This window comes from Neovison vison, chromosome 5, assembly GCF_020171115.1.
Source record: "Neovison vison isolate M4711 chromosome 5, ASM_NN_V1, whole genome shotgun sequence".
Classification (NCBI taxonomy): domain Eukaryota; kingdom Metazoa; phylum Chordata; class Mammalia; order Carnivora; family Mustelidae; genus Neogale; species Neogale vison.
In genome coordinates this window covers 3,408,984-3,429,666 of record NC_058095.1, presented here as the reverse complement: position 1 = coordinate 3,429,666, position 20,683 = coordinate 3,408,984, and the positions used below count along the sequence as shown (strand labels likewise).

At 61.5% G+C, this 20,683-nt stretch overlaps 1 protein-coding gene across 1 annotated transcript in view; it reads right to left on the bottom strand.

The window, feature by feature from the left end:
* Positions 1-20,099, bottom strand: part of DNAH17 (dynein axonemal heavy chain 17) — a 90,140-nt gene extending 70,041 nt beyond the window's left edge. Inside the window, exons 1-15 of the mRNA XM_044247322.1 lie at positions 19,755-20,099; positions 18,545-18,738; positions 17,570-17,762; positions 17,226-17,325; positions 16,965-17,050; positions 16,640-16,765; positions 15,608-15,760; positions 15,411-15,497; positions 13,683-13,850; positions 13,279-13,395; positions 9,440-9,705; positions 9,104-9,299; positions 7,005-7,151; positions 2,195-2,303; positions 1,192-1,295 (exon numbers count right to left, since the gene is read on the bottom strand). Of these exons, the coding sequence (XP_044103257.1) occupies positions 1,192-1,295; positions 2,195-2,303; positions 7,005-7,151; positions 9,104-9,299; positions 9,440-9,705; positions 13,279-13,395; positions 13,683-13,850; positions 15,411-15,497; positions 15,608-15,760; positions 16,640-16,765; positions 16,965-17,050; positions 17,226-17,325; positions 17,570-17,762; positions 18,545-18,738; positions 19,755-20,099 (2,391 nt within the window). The remainder of the gene's footprint in view (positions 1-1,191; positions 1,296-2,194; positions 2,304-7,004; positions 7,152-9,103; positions 9,300-9,439; positions 9,706-13,278; positions 13,396-13,682; positions 13,851-15,410; positions 15,498-15,607; positions 15,761-16,639; positions 16,766-16,964; positions 17,051-17,225; positions 17,326-17,569; positions 17,763-18,544; positions 18,739-19,754) is intronic.
* Positions 20,100-20,683: the final 584 nt, after the last annotated feature.

The window sequence follows — 20,683 nt, the reverse complement described above, 5'->3', positions numbered from 1 at the left end:
AGCATCTGGGGACTATGCCTGTGGTCTCGTGGTGTCCCCACACGCTCCTTGGTGCCAATGTTCTTGTCCCTCGGAGACGCCTGGGGACCCCGGAGGGACCGTTGAGCAGAGAACCTTGTTGGCCTCAAAACCAGTCAGGGGCGTGGGGCGGCCAGGAGACCCCTGGGAGGCTTCACCCAAACAGGCCCAGAGGAGCCAACCCGGGGCCGGCTTCCGGGGCGAGGGGTGGACGGTCAGAGCTGGGCAGCACGTCCACAGCTCCCAAGAGCAGGCCCAGGGGGACTCGCCCCTTTTGTGGGGGCACCTGACCTGCTGTGGGGGCAGGGAAGGGAGGGGAGTGGGGGCCTCTGGCCTCCTCCAGTTGGGAGTTCTGCCGCAAGTACACTTGTCATCTGTAATTAGGATTTTCGTTTTTACTCTATTACCCGATAATTAGATCTTTTGTTTGTTTGTTTTTAAATTTTCAACAGTGACACACAGATGACAATGAAACGGAGGAAGATCCGAACCCAGTGACTGCCCGAGTCCGACCCGTGAAGATCTCCCAGCTCAGAGACTGGCGGGCTGGAGAGGGAGGTGGGGACGTCCGTGTGACCTGATGTCCCCTGGGGGATCTGCAGTGGGCGGTAGCTGGTGGGGCACAGGCATTATTTAATTTTGACACCTCGATGGAGAAACACAGCTTAAACACGACTGTTGTAAAGGGGAGACGCAGTTGCACAGTAGACATTGTCCATTAATGGGGGGCGATCCAGTTTTCCCTTGGGCTGTGCTCGTAGATGCCCCTGCAGATCAGGGCCTCGAGGGGAGACCGTGGGGAGGCTAGTGAAGGAACCCCTGCCCCCCGTTTTCTGGATTGGGCTACAGTGAAAGTCACTTCAGAGCTTCACTGAGTGGGGCTGAGTCTCCCAGCACCTTCCTGCCCCTTGTCCCCGGGGCTAGCCTGGTGTGGAGGGGACCCCGCAGACACCCTTGCAGAGCTCAGCGGAACAGATCAGAGCTGAATTCTGCAGGCCCCGGACTTCCCAGCCTTGGGGCCACCTTGACATCATCGTGTGGCCCAGAGCCTCCACCAGCAAGTTCCTACTGCCTTTGGCACTTTCTGTGAGCATCTCTGCGTGGCCCCTTTTCCCCAGGACCCTCTCCTGGGCCTCCAACGCAGTCCAGCTCCGTGCCTTGCCGCTTAATCACCTTCATGGCCTGAGAAATCCCTTCTATGTTCTGCTTTGCTTTCTGTATCCTGTTCTGCAAGTTATGGAGAATCTCTCGCATCTCTTGAATGTATTCTAACACGCCTGAAAGAGAAACGGAAAGGTATCTTACAAAACGAACAGTTCAGTAGAAGGAGAGCTTCTCTGGGGCCGGCTGACGGCGCATCGTTCTGAGACGGTTGTTGGAAATACGTCCGCTGCGCCTCCAGAGTTCCTGGAATGCCACGGCTTCTCTCTGGGAGCAGAACTTCCCCATCCCCAAATAGGTGGGTCGTTCGTTCCGCCGGGGGACCTCGCGTCCCACGTGCCCCTGCCCCTCCAGCCACCAGCAGAGTGCTGGAGACACGTGACTCGTCGTGCCGTCTTGGGCCGCGGTGGCTGGAAAGAAGTGTGCCCCCGGGCAGCAGTGACAAGAAAAAACACAGGCTTCTTTGCACAGGAAGTCCGGGCCGACCCTGGTTTCAGGCAGGTGGACCGTCCACTCTCTCACTGACACGGTGGAGGCAGGATACGGCCAAAGAGGGCTGAGAAGCTGGTACCAGGCTAGTGGCAGGTGCTGGGAGAGCCGGGTGGGGAGGGGAGATGCCCACCAGAGGCGGCGGGGGAGGTCAGGGAGGCCGTCTTCTGTCTCACGGGCACGCTTCTTTCTGCCTCCCTGATCCCTACCCTTGGCCCACCTGCTGCCCCTGTGGGGGAACCCACCATGAAGCCCCAGGCCCCACAAGCCCCCTGTGGAAACTTCGTGACCCTTGGAGGTCCCCAGCAGGTCTTGGCCTGATTCCTTTGTAAGGGACAGCAAATGGTCTCTTTGGGACAGGACAAGCAGGGGGACCCATCTTTTGGCCTTAAACATAACCCTTTTGGAGGCAAAGAGGACCACCTAGCCCCTTGCCGGTGTCCTAGGACAGAGGCTGGGCCGCTTGGACACCGCCCCCCCCCTCGCCCGCGCTGAACCCAGGGTGAGACGAACGAGGCCTTGGTACCTTCGCTGTTCCAGAAGAGCGTGGTTTCGGCACGCGACAGCTTGACGTCAATGGCTTCCAGCTCCGACTCTATGAGTGGAAACTCCACGTCCATCACCGTGGTCTTTATCTGAAGCACGAAGACTGGGGTTTCAGGGCCTCCGATCCAAATCCAACCAGATTTTCAAATGGTCTCACAGGAAGGTTCTTACCACACAGTAGCAACCAAACCAGTTACAGTCATTTCATTGGGAATTATGTATAAGTCAAATTCTGGGAGATCTCAACGTGTCAAACTATTTTTATTACCGCGGATGTAGACGTACACTTCACTCTTGGTTCCCCATCGTGTGGGGTAGAAACGGAAGGGGATCATGGGACGGTGGGGGGGATGTAATGCAAACCTGTTTTCACTTGGCTCAGAATCATAAAAAGAAACTCAGAGAAACAGACACGGGAAGCTGGAGCATGCCTGGGCTCAGAACCTCTCCTTGGTCAGAAATTCCAAACGCGAGGGGGCCTGGGTGGCTCAGTGGGTTAAGCCTGTGCCTTCGGCTCAGGTCATGATCTCAGGGTCCTGGGATCGAGTTCCGCATCGGGCTCTTTGCTTGGCGGGGAGCCTGCTTCCTCCTCTCTCTCTCTGCCTGCCTCTCTGCCTGCTTATGATCTCTCTCTCTCTGTCAAATACATAAATAAAAATCTTTAAAAAAAAAAAGAAAAGAAAAGAAAGAAATCCCAAACATGAAATCTGGTTACGTGAAGGAGACCCAGGATCGGCAGGGAAACCACGCTAGCTGTGGATCCGAGTGGACGGAAAGACAAGACATGTTCTTGCTATGCTCTACCTGCTCCAAGAAATTAATTTAATGCCTGAAAAAAAAATCAGTTCACAAACCAGGAAGAAAAAGAGAAGAAGGGCGTATCCAGGTTTTATAAATTATTCCTTTTTTTTTTTAAGATTTTATTTATTCCTTTGGGAGAGAGCATGAGCAGGGGAAGGGGCAGAGGGAGAGGGAGAAGCAGGCTTCCCGCTGAGCAGGGAGCCCGATGCGGGGCTTGATCCCAGGACCCCAAAAGATCATGACCTGAGCCAAAGGCAGGTGCTTAACTGAGCCCCCCAGGCACCCCTAAATTACTCCTTTCAATCACAAGCACCATGTGAGTTTTGGGATGTCCTTCTATCTAGCAACATTTTTTATTTTTCCTGACTTTTCAAGGACACTCCTACTTTATAACACGAGGGACACACATGGAATTAAAACTCGACGTCAGAGGCTGACCGCCTGCCCTTCAGAACAACACTTTCCGCACATCTGGTACGTTCCTACGGTGCCCGACTTTCTCCCTCAAGTGTTTTCAGGGGTCGAGAGGGCAGAGAAATAAAGCTTAGAACCCGCCGTGAGTCGACACTGGACAGCGGCGAGAGATCGCGTCTGTAACTCACAAAGCGAGTGGACGGGAAGTCTTGGTTCCAGTCGTCCGAGGTCAGATGCCGAGTAACTACCACGGGCTGTGGCCTCCTCCCCTTGACGGGCGCCCTCGCTTTGCGTCTACGTCCCACGCGAGACCTTTTCACGACGCGCCTCTTGGGTAGGTTTGGGAACTACGTCCTGGGGACAGCCAGGGGAGCCCCTTCTGAGGGACGGAACCAGCTGGGACAAGGCGCCGCGTCCCGGAAGACAGGGCAGAGACGGCGGGTGCGGCCCGGGCTCAGCACCCGGGACCAGCCCAGCCGGGGCGCCGCGTCCTGCCCACGACTCCCGCGGATGCTCGGGGACTCGGGAAGCCTGTTCATTTATCGCCGGTCCCCCCAGCAACAGCCCAGAGACGTAGCTGAACGTCCCCGAGCTGTTGTAATTGCCGTCGTAAACCAAGGTCACGGGGAGAGGAACCACGCACGGCTCGGTACGTCCTGGGTGTTTTTCTAGCAGCCTGTGCTATAAATGCACAGCGTTCGGACGCTGTCCCCGAAGCGTCAGGTGGACACACCCCACACTCCCATGATCTCTCGAGGCACTATGCCACCCCCCACCGCACCCCAGCTCGGACACTCAACAGAGGCGAGCCGTCCACAGGCCGGGGGGGTCTCTTGGCAACAGAAACCACGCGAAGGATGCGAGGGCCTGGGGAGAAGGGCTCCAGAGAGGGGCACGGGCGTCAGCAGCCAGCGTCGCCGCAGGCACCCAGCCCCGGCCGGGCCTGACTTCCCGCCTCCCCACTTAGTCCGACGTTCCCATTCGTAGCTGAGGAGCGCGCTTCCCGGGTTGGACAGAGATGGGTGTGGCTGGGCTTTGTTTGGAAATACAGACGTAGGAGATCAAACTTCTTAAATTTTTTTACCTAAAAAATATGTATTCATTCACGTCACGTCTGCACCCAACGCGGGGCTCGAACTCACGGCCCCGAGGTCCAGAGTTGCTGGCTCCTCCGACGGAGCCAGCCAGGCGTCCCAAGATCCAATGTTTTCAATTCAAAATAAACTTGGTTGGGCTTTTTTCTTCTGGTTCGTCGCGGTGGGAGGCGAAGGGAGGTCTTCTGCTCTGAAAAGGGCCCACAGACACTTCTGGCCCCGCCGCGGCTGGGAGGGGCTCCGGGGCCGGTGAGGGTGACCGTCTCTGAGTGTGGAGACGGCTGCTTCCGGGGAAAGCCACGGCAGGGAAGCGCGCGTGCGACAGACGCTGGTGTGCTTTGTCGTTGGCGGCGCAAACATGTGAGACCGTTAACATTTTATCTCAAGAAATGAATGAAATCGAGCTTCTTTTACTTTCTATTGGACACACTCTTGTGGGGTCACTGCCAGGCCCTGATTCGTGGGCTGGAGTGCGGCACGCACCGTGGCTGGTTCTGGGCTGGTCGTGTGGGTCCAGGCGGTGAGGACCCGTGACGAGTCGGTGTGACGGCCTCACCTGGCCCGCTTCACTTGGCCTTCGGCTGTCCCAGCGTGTTCTTCAAGGAGGTCGCTTCTGCCGGGGGTGGGGGGCTCCCTTGGCCTCCCCAGCCTCCTTCATGATCCCCTCGTGACATCTCTTGGTCGGCACTAGCTTCCCGGCTCGGTCAAACACACGGCATTCTCCGGCCGCCGTCCCACACACGTTTGGTAAGCAAGTCCCAGATCCCAGAAACGCCCTTGGACTCACAGAGTCACTGCTGCGGTTTCTTGCTGTCGTAGGGGAAGGTACGGGGCCTGCTGGGCTCGGGAAATGCGAGCTCCGGTGGAACCTTCCAGGACCGCAGAGGGAGGAGCTCCCCCTCCACGTGCGGGACGGACCCGGGTGTGTCGGACGGGGCCCCTGCAAGACAGGCCAGGGAAGGCAACAGAGGCGTGGCCCTGCCGCTCTGGGAAAGGGGCCGTCGCGCCAGGAACCTGTGAGCAGAAGCATCTTTAGGACAGACTGAGACACGGAGCACAAGCAGAAACAGAGTCACGTCCTGCTTCCCCAGGACGCCCATGTGAAGGAGGCTGGCACCTCCTCCAAGTTCCCAGGGATCCAAGGAGAGGGAATCCTGCGGGTCCCTTCCCGGATTGGGGTGGGTCTGCAGGGGGGTCCCTTGGCTCCTGAGAGACATCCACATCCTAATCTCCGGGATCTGCGGCCGTGCAAAAGAGAATTTTCGGGTGTGATTCAGTTAAAGACCTTGGCACTCGGAGGTCGTCCTGGGTTACCCAGGGGTTACGGCGGTGGGGGGTGGACAGTGCAATCACAAGGTCCTTAGAAGAGGGAGGGGAGAAGGTAGAAGGGAGGGGGGTGTCCTGTGAAGGTGGAGTGGGGAAGGCAGTGACCTTGAGGAGGTGGGAAGGGCAAGGACGCAGAGGAGCCCCCTGGAGCCTCCGTGAGGAAGGGACTCAGCCGACACTTTGATTTTGGCAGAGGGAAACAGATCTCGGACTTCTGACCTCCAGAACCGGGAGACGGCAAACGTGGGCCGTCGGAAGCCACCTGGTCTGTGGTCAATGGTGGCAGCGGCCCCAGGAAAGTCATGCAGAGCCACATCTATCCTAAGCCGCTGTGGCTTGGGCAGGAATGAAGGTCCCAGGGCCCCGACGGCAGAGGAGGGATCTGCGGGCCGGGGTGGGGTGGTGGTGGTGGGCGGTGGCCCGAATCCACGCCTCTCCGGGCCCCCTTCTAATTACCGACCCAGCCCCCAGGGATATCTTGCCCAGAGGAGGTGCTCTGAGCAAACAGCCCTGGTTCCCGAAGGGCGTGTACCCCAAGGCCATTCAGTTACTTTATTCAGAACCAGCCTTTTCACAACTCCTTGTACCAGGTCCCCAGCTCCGATCGAAATGGGTGGAGCCCAGCGGGGGCTTGAACTCACCACCCCGAGAGCAAGACCTGAGCCGAGATCAAGAGTCGGATGCCCAACCGGCTGAGCCCCCCAGGCCCCCCCCCCCGAAAGGAATTCTCGATCCACGGAGCCGATGTGCGCCCGCCCCCTCCCCGGGCCCCGATGTAGCGTACCGCGGTGGGCAGCTCTCCCGCGCCACCTCCCCGCAGCGTGCCGCTGGCAAACCTGTCACCCCGGCCGATCCCGGGAGATGCCCACCCGCCACACATTACTGCACTTAATGGGACGACTCTGATGTGACCCAGAGCAGACACAAGCTTGGACAGTGAAGCCCCTCGGAGCAGTCGCCGAGACAGAACAGGAGCCGAAGCTCGGCGGAAGCGTCTGTTACCATCACCGCTGCCCCCGGGGGGCTCGAACCTCCTCCCGACACAGAAAACGTGCTCACTTTCTCTGTTGCCCTTGGGGGACCCTCCGCCCTCGTTTGTGCTAAACAAAACCCCGAAATGGGCAAATAAAACGAAATGAAACGGCCTCGGCTCACCTCATTGTACCAGCCAACGATGAGCTCCAAGTTGCCCACAAACTTCCGGAAGGTCTCACGCTGCGAGAACAGACTCTCGGCGCTGCGGGGGATCTCCTTCTGCTGCTGGAAGCCCAAGTACTTGACCTCTCTCAGGACTGCCACCAGCTGTCAGGCCAAGGAAAGTCGCGGAAGAGGTCAGGGCGTCGCCCCAGGGGTGTGGCACTCAGCAACACAAGGGAAGGTCACTCCCCAGGACCCGGGCGCGTGCTCTCCTGCTGGCATTCAGGACACCAGACTCTCCCGGTCACCCCCGCCGGGCTCGCCGGACGCTCCGGAGATGTGCACGCCGGCGGGTCCCAGGGTGTCGTCCGTCTGCGTCTGTTCCCAGCTCAGGGACCTCCCCCAGCCCAGACCTCGCTCCCGCCCTCGGGCTCCGGTATCCACCTGCCCACTCAGTGCCTCCCTTCGGATGTCCGGCTGACGGCTCAGCCCGCCGTGGCCCCGTCTCCGGGACGGGCCGGCTCTGCTTGTCTCCTCTGGCTGGTGGCCGTTCTGTCCCCCCAGCAGTCCAGCCCGGAAAGGCTGGGGCTGGTCCTGTCCTCCTCAACGACCCTGTTTCCAGCCCGGCCGGAGTCTCACAGTCTCACGGGCTCTGTGAACAACACCCAGTCGCCGCTCACACCCTGGTCGCGGCCACGCTGGCCCGGGCCGCCACCTTCTCAGGGTCTGTCTCGTGGGTTATGGCAAAAGCCTCCTAACTGGTCTTCCCGCGCCGACGCCTGCCCAACCCCTGCCCCAGCACCTGGAGGGGACCTGGACAGACACAGACCACATCAGGGCTCCCCTCTGCTCCCAAACTTGCCAGTTCTGGCCAGAACTAAGAACGGAAATGCGAGTCTCCTCCATGGCCCTGGGCGCTCTCAGTGCCCCGCCCTCCGCCCTCCTCCCCTCACCCCTCCTTCACCTCTTCTCCTGCCAACATCCGGAACTCCAGCCTGTGCCCCGTCCTCCAGCTCTGCTGAAGCCCCTTCTACCCGACCCACGCGCCACCACCTCCCCAGCATTGCCTCCCGCTGCTTCCACACAAATGTATACCCCCTCCCTCCCCTCCCCTGCTCCCTCTCCCTCTCTCCCTCCCTTCTTCTCTCTCTCTTTCTCCCCACCCTCCTCCCGCAGTAAGAGGTTAGCTCCAGGAGGACAGAGACCTTTGTCTGTCTGGTTCACTAATTTATCCTAAGCGCATAGCTGACGTAGGTGGTCAGTAAATATTTGTTGATCTTTAAAAAGAATGAAATTTGGGGCGCCTGGGTGGCTCAGTGGGTTAAGCCTCTGCCTTCGGCTCAGGTCATGATCTCAGGGTCCTGGGATCGAGCCCCGCATCGGGATCTCTGCTCGGCAGGGAGCCTGCTTCCCCCTCTCTCTCTGCCTGTCTCTCTGCCTACTTGTGATCTCAGTCAAACAAACAAAATAAAAATCTTTAAAAAAAATAAATTAAAAAAAATAAAAAGAATGAATTTGTGTGGAAGAGGAGGTTTCAAAGGAACCTCACATCAGCCTCCCTGACGTCACTGCGGGGGATTGGAGCAGGGCAGGGGCCTCCTTGCAGGAATCCGGGCCACCCTACCGCGGTCTCTGGGGCTCGGTTCAGTACCCAGGTTTCAGCCCTGGGACACAGGTCGCGCGGCTCACGCGTGAGTTCTCTCCACTTGGCCTGGCGAATTCTCTCCACCGGAAGGCCCATTGTTCAGATCCTGCCAAGACCTCCCTCTGTGTGTTTCTGTCCGTCCTCAAACTGACGTTTCCCCTTGGGAGCCCACGAAAGGCTTGGGACAAGCTTTGAGGCAGTGTCGTCACGGAAGCCGCTCTATGCAACGCTGCTATCCTGTCTCATATCTTAAATGCGTCCCAGACACACTCTGATCCTTAAGGAATAAAACTTCAGCTAAGTAGGTCCCCGGCCTCAGCCGCCACAAGTCTGTGCTTCCGGAGAAGGGGCCTGGGCTCGGCGGCACCCACGGGCGTGGGGCTCCTCCCACCCCCACCTGCCGAGGGGCCCTGGTCCCCGCGGGGCCTCTGACACGGACGCCTTCTGCGCCCCGCGGCGGGACGGCACCCACCTCTTTGCTGAAGTTGACCCGGATGAGGCTGGTGACGGGGTCCCGCTGTATCAGGGGCTGGCCCAGGTTGAAGTGGCAGTCCTGGTCCACGCCGGCCACCCACTGCTGGTAGGTCTTCTCACGGTAGGCCCGCAGCAGCCCTATCATCTCGTCGTACTTCTCGTAGATGAGCTTGGCCTCCGAGCTGGACATGACCCTGCCGTCGGCCAGATGCGGCGGTGAGGGGCCCCTCGAGCGTCCTGCCGGCTCTCGGGGCCCCGGGAGAGCCCCACCCCTCCCCCACAGCCGCGGAGGCGCGAGCCCACGGGGGCCCCCGCGGCCGGCGCCCCGGCTCACGGGTGCTCTATGTGCTTCAGGTCCCGCCTGGGCGCCTCCAGCCTCTCCTGCAGCTCCAGGCTCCACTTGAGCTGCCCGGCCACGGGGGGCATGTTCTTGTGGATCGGGGGGACGTGCCCGTCCGCAGAGGCCACGAGCTGCGCGTCGTACAAGGTCTTGGTGTTGTCCAGCTCGGCGTCAAACAGCTCCAGCATGACCGAGTACCTGAGCACGACCTCCGCGAGGATCAGAGGCCGCTCCAGGAGGCCGCCGCACACGTGCAGGAGCTGGGGGAACGAGAGACACGCATCGCCCGGGCCCCCGCCCCCGGCCCCAACGTCACCCCCACCTCGCGGCGGCCGGCACGAGGCACGAGGCCAGACTTCAGGGGCGAGAACACCTGCCCCACTGGGACAGAGAGCATCTCGGCCTCTGTGATTTTCACGTTGGCCTCTGCTGAGGCCCCAGGTACGTGGCTGCCCACCAACACCACCAAGTAGGTCTGAGGTCTGGAGACACTGCAGGCCCAGGAGAGGCCAGGCTGCCCGGGTGGAGGGGGGCGTCGGGGTCTGGACCCAGGAAGTGAGCTCGGAGGCCGAGGGTGGGAAGCCGCCCCTGAGGACCGGAGGCAGTCCCAGACGGAGCCTGGGGACGTGGAGAGGCCATGACCCTGGGGATTTGAGCCCAGGTTCCCTGAGTCCCTGAGGAACAGGGACAGCCCGCGTGCCCGGTCACGTGTCCTTTCCGGGAGAGGAAAGGCTGGGCCTGCAGACCTGCCAGCTGGTTGCCGCTGACCCGGGTTAGTCCGGGAGGCCTCCCGGCACAGTTCAGAAAGCAGTAGCCGCAGAGAACCTCTCCAGGTAGCGGGTTCGTCAACCGTCTAGGTTTGCTAGACGGGAGCAGTTGTTTGCAAATTGAGAAGCTGAGTAGAAGAAGGAAGCTACTTTATCTGGGTGTTTTCGGTGGCGGCTGGAATCAGATTGGGAATTTCCTAAAAGATCAGCACCCCAGGCCAGGGCGTGGAAGAGCCAAGGGGCAGTGTAGGCCCTGGGCTGGGCCTGACGGGGTGGGGACGGGGTCTTCCTAGAACCTGGAGAAAGAGATTTCTGGAAGCTCCACGGCCAGCCCGAGGTCAGCCAGACCTAGGCCAGGAGAGCCGCCCTCGAGGCAAACGGGAGCCAATGGCGCTCAGACCACACAGTCGCCCAGCCCTGAGTGCCTAAGGGCACTGGACCCTGTCTTGGATTTGGCCCAGTTTTTGGTGTGAAGACTAGGACGGGTCCCCAAAATGGCCTTTTCGGGCAAGAGGGAGATGGGGCTGCAGAAAAAAGACGAGAGATCTGCGGGGCCCCAAAAGCCAGGCAGGGCAGCTAGATGCTGGGAGAAACCGAACCCAGATGCTCTCAGCTCCCCTCAGGGGTCTGGGGACGCTCGGGGTCGCTGGTGCCGCTTCCTGCAAAAGCGACCTGTGCTCTTGTGAGAAAAAGGTGCATCTTGCGGGTTCGCGACCCTCCTGACGTTTTGTCGCCTGCTCCCCTCCCCTCTCTTTTTCACGTCTACATGGTTTCTGGCTCCTGGCTCCTGGGACGAAAGCTCATTTTATTTTCCGCCAGGAGACCCTGCTGGAAAATTGCTCTAGAACTTTCCTGGCTGCGTGTGAATTCCTGACACCGAGAAGTGCATGGGGGCAGCTGGGGAACTTGCAGGGAAGGAGGTGGCGCTGGGACGGAGGGAGCCCCAGGGCCCGTCCTCATTAGGGCACAGGGTTGTGTCAAGTGAGAGAGGAAACAAGCCCGGGTCCAGGAGGAAGAGTCGCACACTTGGATGCCGGATTGAGGCCAGTAATAGGAGGGGGGATGAGCTCCCTGGGAAGGCCGAAGTGCAGGCTTAGCTCCTGGTGGATGGGGTGTGGGGTGTGGTCCTGCGGGCGCCTGGGGGTCGGGGGGAGCTTCCTCCCAGCCACCTCGCCCCTCGGAGTGCTGCCCCGACCCCTGATCACGAAGGCAACGGGCTTGCTGGTTTGGCCCCCACAGCCCAGATCCTTGCCCTGGACTAGACAACAGCGCAGGACATGAAGCAGGCTACCCGCCCCCCTCGCCCGCCCTCGGCGAGCTCCCACGCCATCTTTGAGTTTCGAGACCCCATCACAGCGGGGAGGTGGGGGGTCTTTCCAGGTTACAGGCCTGGCTAGAAACCTGTGCTCGGGGACCTTCCACACGGGCAGCCTTGGAGCCCTGTGACCCCAGGACACCTCCCCTCCCGCAGCTGGAGCCAGTTCCCTCCACGGGGAAAGCTCGGAAGCACCAACTGTGTGTCCAAATCAAGTGCCTGCCCCCAGAGAGTTGATAATCTAGTCGGGAAGACAACAGACGCGGAGAGATCAATACACACCTGGGGGGGGGTGCGGCAGGTAGCTATGGATGGGGAAGGCCTCGCCTGCCTGTGAGGTGGCCGGGGCAGCTGCTTGGGGGGAGGGGCGTTCCAGAGGAGGGAACAGCGTTGAGGTGCTGTGTGGGTTTTCACTCACTGGTGCTCCGCAGGGAGGACCAACACTATCTCAAACCCAACTGCTCCTTCCAAGGCAGACTCTCAAGTTCCCTTGTATTTGCATTTTTTAAAAAACGATGTCTAAAACACAAAGGAATGTCCTGGCATCTGTGTTGGGGGGATCCAGAAAGACGGCCAGTACCCTGAGCTGCCCAGGCCATGCCCACTGCCTTCCCGCCTGGCCACCTCAGGAATGGTCTTGGGTCCTTGCTCTCCTACGAACCGGTGGACTGTGTGGCCCTGGGCAGGCGTCTTGACTTGTCCAAGCAAAAATGGGATGGATAATGCAGGTAACGAGCTTAGCACACGGCCTGGGACCTAAGGTCCAATAATAACCATGGGGCGTCTCCTGTGGGCACCAAACTGCCCGCAGCAACCGAGGCTTTGCCAAGCGAAGGGACGAGGCAGCTCAGACCTACTGAGCGACCTGGTTGGAAAACACGTGTAACACTAGGCAGATAGACAAAAGCCACTCACGTACGCACACATATTCACTCATTTGAATGCTCAGTCCCTGTTCTTGACATGAACTGTAGATCCGTCTCCAGGGATCCCCCCTTGGTGGTTTGTCCTGGGCAAAGCAGGCCAGAGAAATGCAGGAAGAAGGGCGGGGCTGGGACAATAGGGAGCGGTGGGGACTGCGGCACACCGGCCTGCCCAGCTCCTCACCATCTAACCAGCTCGGCAGGAGGCAGTTGCCGCCTTGCTGCTGCTTTCCCAGCGGCTTTCCCAGGGGCTCACAAGGTCAAACTCCCACATACTCGGGAATCGGCATTTGTGTGTCTCTCTTGAGCTGATGGTGTCCAGGAGTTCTAGTGCTTTCTGACCATCTCTTTTTAACCATCTCTTCTATAACATCGTTTCCTTTTTCTCGGTAAAAGTGCTGCATGCTTTACGCTCGCAACTTGGGTCAGTATAGAAAAGCACCCACGAAGGGCGACAAGTCCCGGCCAGCCTGCCGCCACCCAGAGGCGGCTCCCCAGTAAGGGTGTCGGGCGGCTTGCGGGGTCTCACATGTCAAAGAGGGTGCAAATGCGACTCAGCGGGTCAAAGAGGGTCCGGGCTGTGTTTTCATGGCAACTGTGCCTCTGACCTTTGGTCCCTTCCAGCAGGGGAGCGGCGGGTGAGAAGGAGGGGACACCCATACAAGTGAGAAGCAGTGAAGCCACTGTCCCTCACCCTCATTCCCTTTCCTGACTCTACGTGCGGCCACCGAACCCAGCGGAGCCCCCCACGATGGCCGCACCACCTGGTCCGCCCTGGGGGGCCCCCGGATGACGGCTCGCAGCCTGCAGGCCCCGGCCCACACCGACCTTCGCACCGGACTCGATAGAGCTACAGTCGTCGAATGCTTGGCAGAAGATCGTGGCCAGCCGCCTGTCCAGGTCTTGAATTTTGGTCTCAAAATCTGCGTAATCTTCGTCGAAACCCTGAAAGTGAATTAAAACCGGTAACCAGTTTTTTGTTTGTTTGTTTGTTTTGCCTGGTGGTCAGCACGCAAAGCCGGGGGTGGGGTGCTCTCTCGGACCTTCCCCCCCACCATGACGGCAGGTTTCGGGGCTCCGCCTGAGGGTGTTCAGGGTCATGGGGACCCCCCCACGGGCAGCTGGTTTCGGAGACATCTTCAGAACATGACCCACACTCCCTCCACGTGTCTCCCCATTCCTGGGGCATCTGACATAGGTCCAGCCAAGCCTCCTCCCCACCCCCGACGTACCGAATCTCCAGGGTCCAAGGGGTCATATTTGCATTCGGCAAACACCTTGACCAGCTCGAAGACCTCGTCGTAAATCTGCGTGACCATGCTGCCGAGGATGTTCCCCCTCACGCCCCCGAGCTCGATCTTCTCCAGCTTCAGAAACTCAATAGCTGTTTTATAAAGATCCTGGTGGAGGAAAAAGGAACCCAGGAATCTTCTTAACTCAACCCAGCAGGTCAGTCACTGCCCCCCAGCGGGGAGGAGCCAGGGAGCGAGAACAGGCCACCGAGCCGGGCCACCCGGCAGCAAGGTGGGGGGGGGACACCCTGTTTATTTCTGTCCTCTGAAGACCTTTCTGGGACAACAAGGAGACAGAAGCGGGGGCCCCGCGAGTCCTTGCTAAGCTGTGAACACGGAGAAGGTGGAAACGAGGCAGGGCTCTTGTCCGGACCCCACTCTGGCCGAAAGCCCCTCTACACAGACCCGCTCTCCTGGGGCCCCCCAGTCCTCAGCTGTGGTGCGAAGCCGTCGGAACCGCGGGAGGTTCCTCATGCCGGACTCCGCGCCAAATCCTCTGCTTCCTGGAAGGCCCTCGGCACTCAGACCCGGCCCCAACGGCCATCGGAAAGGGTCCCCCCTCCTGCAGGGGACGCCCGACGGAGGCACCTCCAAGTCCTACTTCCTCCGACTTGGGGCTTTTGCCTTGTCTCCTCCTGGAAGCGTCTCCTGCTATCTGGGCCCCCGGCGGTGCTTTCCTTTCCGGAACTCTCCGCGCTCCTCCTCTGGCGTTTCATCACATCCGGTGCCCTCACGCATTACCCCCTGCGTCTGTGTGAGGCTCCCGTTTCCCAATCTGGATCCCCAAGGCTCCTTGGGGGACCCCACGTGGGACGCTCGCGTGGTCTCACGCCACGCCCCCCAGCCAGCGCCGGGCCAGGGGCCCTCGTCCCCGAGTGCCGTCACCAGAGCAGACCCAACGAGAAGGATCCGCAGGGTCGCACGCCCTGAGCTCGGGGCTCGTGCGGCCGGAGCGGGGAGGGGACAGCCGGGCGACCTCCTTTCCCAGCCAGCTCTCCCCGACGCAGGACCTGGGAGCTCTGGGCACGAGGAACGCTGTGATGCGAATTTGCCGTCCTAAGTGGGCCCGGTCCACCTGCCCCCGGCTGTGCAGACCAGCCAGGCCGGGCCAAAGCCACTGCAGAGGGCAGAGACCACGGGAAAAACCCGTGCTCCAGGATCCCAGGGTGATTTTCCCCTTCTAACGGTGTGAGTAGTCTGTGTGCAAAGGTCAAACAACCACACGGAAGATCACAAACAAAAAGCAAAACTCTCTCGTCCTGCCCACGCGTTGACGCCGCTCGCCTGCCCGGCTCCTCAGCCGCCGTCTTGGACCAGTTAAAGATGCTCATTTGCTCTGTGTCCGTCCGTGTGTCTGACAGTCCTTCCGCAGGGTCCTGCCACCTCCCCCCACTTGCCCTCACCGAGCCCGCCAACCCGCGCCCACGGCCACCCAGCTTCCTGGCGATGCCCGTGTAATTCGCCATCAACAAGGCATGGGCCGGGGGAGAAGCTTCCCCAGATGGGCCACTTTTGTTCTTTGCCGACGACCGGGCAGGGAGGAGGCCGGCCCCTGACTCGGTTTCCCCACAGCGCGGACGCTTGGGTGTGGCTTTTGTTCTCCTGCCTGGGACGCGGACGGGAGACACAGCTCTGCTGAGGTCGGCCTGAACCGCAGCTTGCCTTTACCTCAATGGTCTGGATGCGACGGAAGAAGTCATTCATCCTGGAAAAGGCCAGAGAAGAAGGAAATTCCCAGGGCACCGGCTTCTTGTCCTACAAGAGAGACCGAAAGGAGGAGGCCGTGTGGGCCTCAAACTTCCCCGCCTTTGCCCACGGGACCGGCGCCCACATGTCCTTGATCTTGCTCGGAAACCAGGCCTGACCTTAAAGAAAAGCTTCATGTTTGTGCAGCAGAAATCGTAGGTGCGGTAGAGCTCCTTCAGAATGCTCACGGACAGAGAGATGCTGCCCAGAACCTCCTCCGTCTCTCCCTGCAAGCCTTTCAGAACCTCTTCTGGGCTCAGGAAAGTGCGCGTCTGGGCAGAGGAGAAGACATCGCGTGGTCTACACAAGCCCTCTGCGGTGACGTCCAGGCCGGCCGCTCGGCAGACTACAAACAGCCCGACCCAGGGCCCACGGTCCGCTCCTTCGGACACATCAGCTGTCCCTGAGGTCCCCGTCCCAACCGGTCCGCGGCTGCCGGGCTGTTCCCAGGAGGCTGGGCTGCCTCCCTGCCTGGCCCCGCAGCCCCCTGATACGGCTGCAGCAGAGACAGGTTCTGGTCCCAGATGACTGGGAGCCCCCCCAGCCCGGGAAATCCAGTCCTGCCCGGGGCGCCAGGATCTCGCCCACCGTGCCCTCCCGGGCAGCAGGCACCATTTCCACACACGCAGGCAGCGCACACGCAGACACTGGCGGCCGGCGAAGGCAGGCGCTTGTGAAAAGGGAGGGAGCCAGGGAGTCTGTGCTGCGGGAGACAGGAGGCAGCTCCGTGTCGCCGCAGAGAAACCCCACGACCCTGGCCGCGTCCTTTCGTCCTCCCTCCCAGGGCGGGGCCGATTGGGCTGACACTGCCCCGTCTGTAGCCCCGGGGGGCCCAGTCTTGGCCTGTTTTTAAACTGCCCAGGAGGGGCGCCCGCATGCCGTGGTTGGGATCCCAGAGTCCTGGGATCGAGTCCCGTGTCGGGTTCTGGGCTCAGTGGGCTACGTGGGCTTTCTGTCCCTCCGCTTCTCCCCCTGCTCAACGAGCACATGCGCGCTCTCTCTCCCTCCCTCTCTCCCCCCAAATAAATAAAATAAATCTTAAACAAATAAACAAACAAAAAACTGCCCAGGAACACAGGCAGCGGGGAAGCGGGGAGCAGAAAGGGAGAGGCCCCCGTCGGGAGGAGAGGGCGGCGTGGCAGGCGGGTTACCATCTCGATGATCTGGTTGCAGAATTCCTGCAGGAGGACGATGACCCTGGAGGGTGTGTTGTAGTACTCGGACGTGGCCCAGATGAAGCAGATGGTGTAGAGAACCTTCACAATGAAGGTCGGGAGCTGCGGGGAGACGGGCGGGCGTGCACTCTCCGCCCCCTGCGGCTCCGGGTCGGCGGTGGGGGGGGGGGGGACCCCCAGAGGCGAAGGAGGAGGCAGTCCCCAGGACCACGCAGCCCCTCCCGGCAAGGAAGCCCACAGCCCCCGCGCCCCTAAGACACCAGACCCGCCCCTACGAGCGGCCGTCCTCGGGCCGGCGCACCGCTGTGAAGTCGGCCTGCTCCATCTCCTCCAGCAGGACCCGCAGAGGCTTCAGGTACAGAACAATGTCGCTGGCCTCCTTCAGGCCTGCACGGAACGAGGACCAGGGCTCGCACACCTCCGGCGGTCAGAGATGGGGTCGGGAGGCCCCGTGTGCAGGGACACCTGCTCCCTAAAGACCCAGGACCTTCCCCGGAGGAAGCCGCGGGTGGGCAGCCCCCCCACCCCACCGCCAAAGGCTCCCGCCGCTTCCCCCGCTCACCGTCCATGACGTTCATGTACACGTTTTGCAGGGCTGGCCAGTAGCAGCTCCTGGCTTTTTCCAGGATCTCAACTATTTTGTTCACTTTGGGCCTGTTCAGCTGACACAGAGAACAGGAACATGAGCCTCTCCAGAGGGACTCGAAGTCCCCACGCAAAAGACGCCTTACCCCACGGCCGCTGGAGCCCAGGACTTCCGCGCGCGGGTTCTCTGGGTCCCCTCCAGCGTCCTGGGGGCCCGCGCAGAGGGCTGCATGGCTTAGGAATCGGCCTGGCCGGCCCATGGGCCCTTGGCTGCAAAGCCACAGAGACCGGGTCACCCCTGCAGGGTGGGGAGACGGTCACCTGCTCGTGGATGTATTTGAGATTCATCAGCCGAGCGTCCCAGAACTCAAACTCCACTCGGGGCAGGGGGTGGAGGCCGTCCAGCAGGGGCTGGGCCGAGTCCTTGCTCAGCACGTCCCGGATCTGGTGCGACCAGTCGATGATGATGGTCTCGATGGCGTGCAGCAGCGAGTTGTCCAGAGCAGAGGGGATCCTGCGCGGCAGGTGGGGGGGGGGCAGGACGCTCTCCCAGCCGCAGGGATGGGTCCTGCCAGCGCTGCCCTCCCCGGCGGCCCTTGGGGCAGCAGGCCCCATCTCGCCCCCGTCCCACGCTGCGCACAGCCACCCCGGGGAGGCTGGGGAAGTGCCCAGATCCAGCTCAGGGAGGCCAAGCGTGGCATGAAGCCCATGTCCACGGTGGCTCTCCCGGCCGTCCTCACTGGGGTCACACAGACACAAGCGGCGGGGGTGGGGAGGTCTGCGGACCACTCCCAGTGGAGGACCTGCCTGCACAGTGAGCCCCCCAGGGGCCGTCCCCCCGATGTGTGTACACGGAACACAGTGCCACCGGCAGCTGCTCCAAGAGCCCCCACTCCAGCCAGCTGCAAACGGAGGTCGGGCAGGTGCGGGGGCTGTGGAGTCCTTGTGTGTCCCGGGGCCTCCGGGATGGCAGCACTACTACTTAGATTCACGGTCTCTACCTGCTGAAAACCCCTTCTGCACCCCTAGTGCCCCTCAGCACCCACGTCCTAAATCTGGATGCCCCCTTTCCTGGCTGTGTGACACCAGCTGCCGGGCATGGGACACCCAGACTGTGGTACCAACCACACACGATGGGGGAGGGGCTCCAGTAGCCCTTCCTGTCCTGCCTGCGTGCCTTTGACCTCAGACTCAGCCAAACCACACGGTACCGGCTGCCCTCTCATGTTTCCTCCCTGGGGGGTCACGGGTCAGCGACTCTTCCAGCCGGCCAGGAGCCTGGGTTGGGCCGCCTACCTCTCCATGGACTCCAGCGTGCCGTCCAGACTCCCCAGATGCTCGGGGATGGGCAGCAGGGTCTTCCCTTTGATCTTGCCCCCCATCACAAACATCTCGTTCTTCAGCTTGTGCACTTGCTTCACAATGTCTTCCGAGGCCACCCGGGGCCAACCGCTCAAGTTTTCGCTTTGGTTTAACAGAGAGTAGAGCACCTGGAGGGGAACGGCTCCTTACGCGCGCCCAGGCCTCCTCCGACCCGGTGGCTCCCAGGAGGAACGCGGAGCCCTCGGTGCCTGGAGCCCTCCCGGAGAAACGGAGTCCACGCCAAAAGGAGGCGTGGCCAGGAGGGGCCTGCAGACGCAGGGCGATGGCCCAGCAGCAAAGCCACCTCTGAGAAGGGAGCCTCAGGTGTCTGAGCAGTGACTCACAGGGCTTGCTGAAAGCAGATGGCCCGTGCTGCCTTGGAGGGCTGTTAGGGGCCAAGCCGGGCCCCCCAGGTTTGCATGTTGAAGCCCCAACCCCAGCCCCTCTGGCTGTGGCTGTCTTTGGAGATAAGCCTTTCAAGAGGGGACTAAGTGAAAATGAAGCCCCATGAGTGGGCCCAAACCCCACGTGACCGGTGTCCTTATAAGGAGAGGTGTGGACACAGACAGACAGAGGGACAACCAGGTGAGGACATGGGGAGGAGACAGCGTCTACAAGCCCAGGAGAAAGGCTACAGAAGGAACAGGCCCTGCCCTCGCCTGGGTCTGGGACCTCCACCCCCCAGGACTGTGGTCCCTTGTCGTGGCCGCCCCAGCCGACTCACACGGATGCCCGAGCCCTCCCGCTCCAGGCCGGCCAGGATCCTCTTCCCAGTGCGAGGGCAGACTGGCCGGAGTCCTCACTCAAAGTCTCAGAGCTGGGGAACCCGTCTACCGGGACCAAGCGACCCCCACCCTCTGGCGCTGCGGGCAGGGGCCGTGCCCGGGGCACCCTGAGCTCCTATGGAGACCGTGCTTGGTCTCGGCGCTGGCCTCGGTGCTGGCTGGGGCTTCTCAGCCCTCGGGGGCACAGCACCGCCTGCAGGTCTGGTCGAATGCGGGGTGTCTGCACACCAGAGCCTCTGACCCGCTCCCAGGGAGCCCAACGCTGCTGGCCCGTGGGCTGCAGGGCTCTAGGCCACTCACCGACGGGGCGAGGAACAGAGATGGTTCCCCAGCGCAGCCGCCCCCCCCGGGGCACCCACCTCCTCCACGACGGCGATCAGCTGTTCCACGGGCGCCGGGCTTATGTCCCCGTAGATGAGCTGGTCCTTGTAGGTGTTCTTACTGATGTTCTCCCGTCCCTTCTTGATGAAGTAGACGCCCTTGGACTTGAGGGAGGCAGGGAAGCCCAGGCAGGGGATGATCATGCCGGCGGGACTGAGCGTCAGCACCAGAACCAGAACGTCCGACTTCTCAAAGAACTCGGTGAATAAGGCCATGTTCTCCTCGGCCCCGATCAGCTTGCTCCACTTGTCTGGCTTGAACTTCAGAATGAGGGACGCGATGCCCTCTACGTACTCCAGCCTGACATCCGGCGTGATGGTCATTGTGGCCTTACAGCGCGGTCAGCTGCCCGGTGCCCAGAGACGCGGACGCAGCTCGCGTCCGGGGGGCTCACTCCCCGCCCGTCTCCGGAGCCGCTCGAAGCCTCTGACCCGACCAAGCCAGGCGACGGGGTCCCCTTCGAATGGCTGCTCTTCCGCTGGGCGTGGGCTGGGGGCAGGGAGGGACATGGGGGTCCTGGCTGTCTGCCCTGGCTGGACCGTCGTGGCCCTGGGGCGAGTGGTGGCGTGTGCTCGCGTGAGAGGTGACCGGGAAGTTAAGAGCGGGGAAAGGCAGAGGGGGCGCTGGGGAGAAGGGAGGCCAGGAGACGGTGGCAGCCAGGGGGTCCCCGGGTAGGGCATGGGGGGAGGCCAGACAAGAGCAGCGTCAGGTTGAAGGGTCCCGGGGAAGGCGGCGCACACCTCCGGGGTACGGGCAGAGCCCAGAAGGAGCTCCCCTCCCACAGGGAAAGGCTCACCCGCTGTAGACGCTGTTCCAGTCGTCGGCAGGGCCAACGGACAGGCAGCTCCTTCCCAGACCAGAAAGGAAAATGGCTCCCTTTCCTGGAGGGGCTCCAACTGTCAACTTC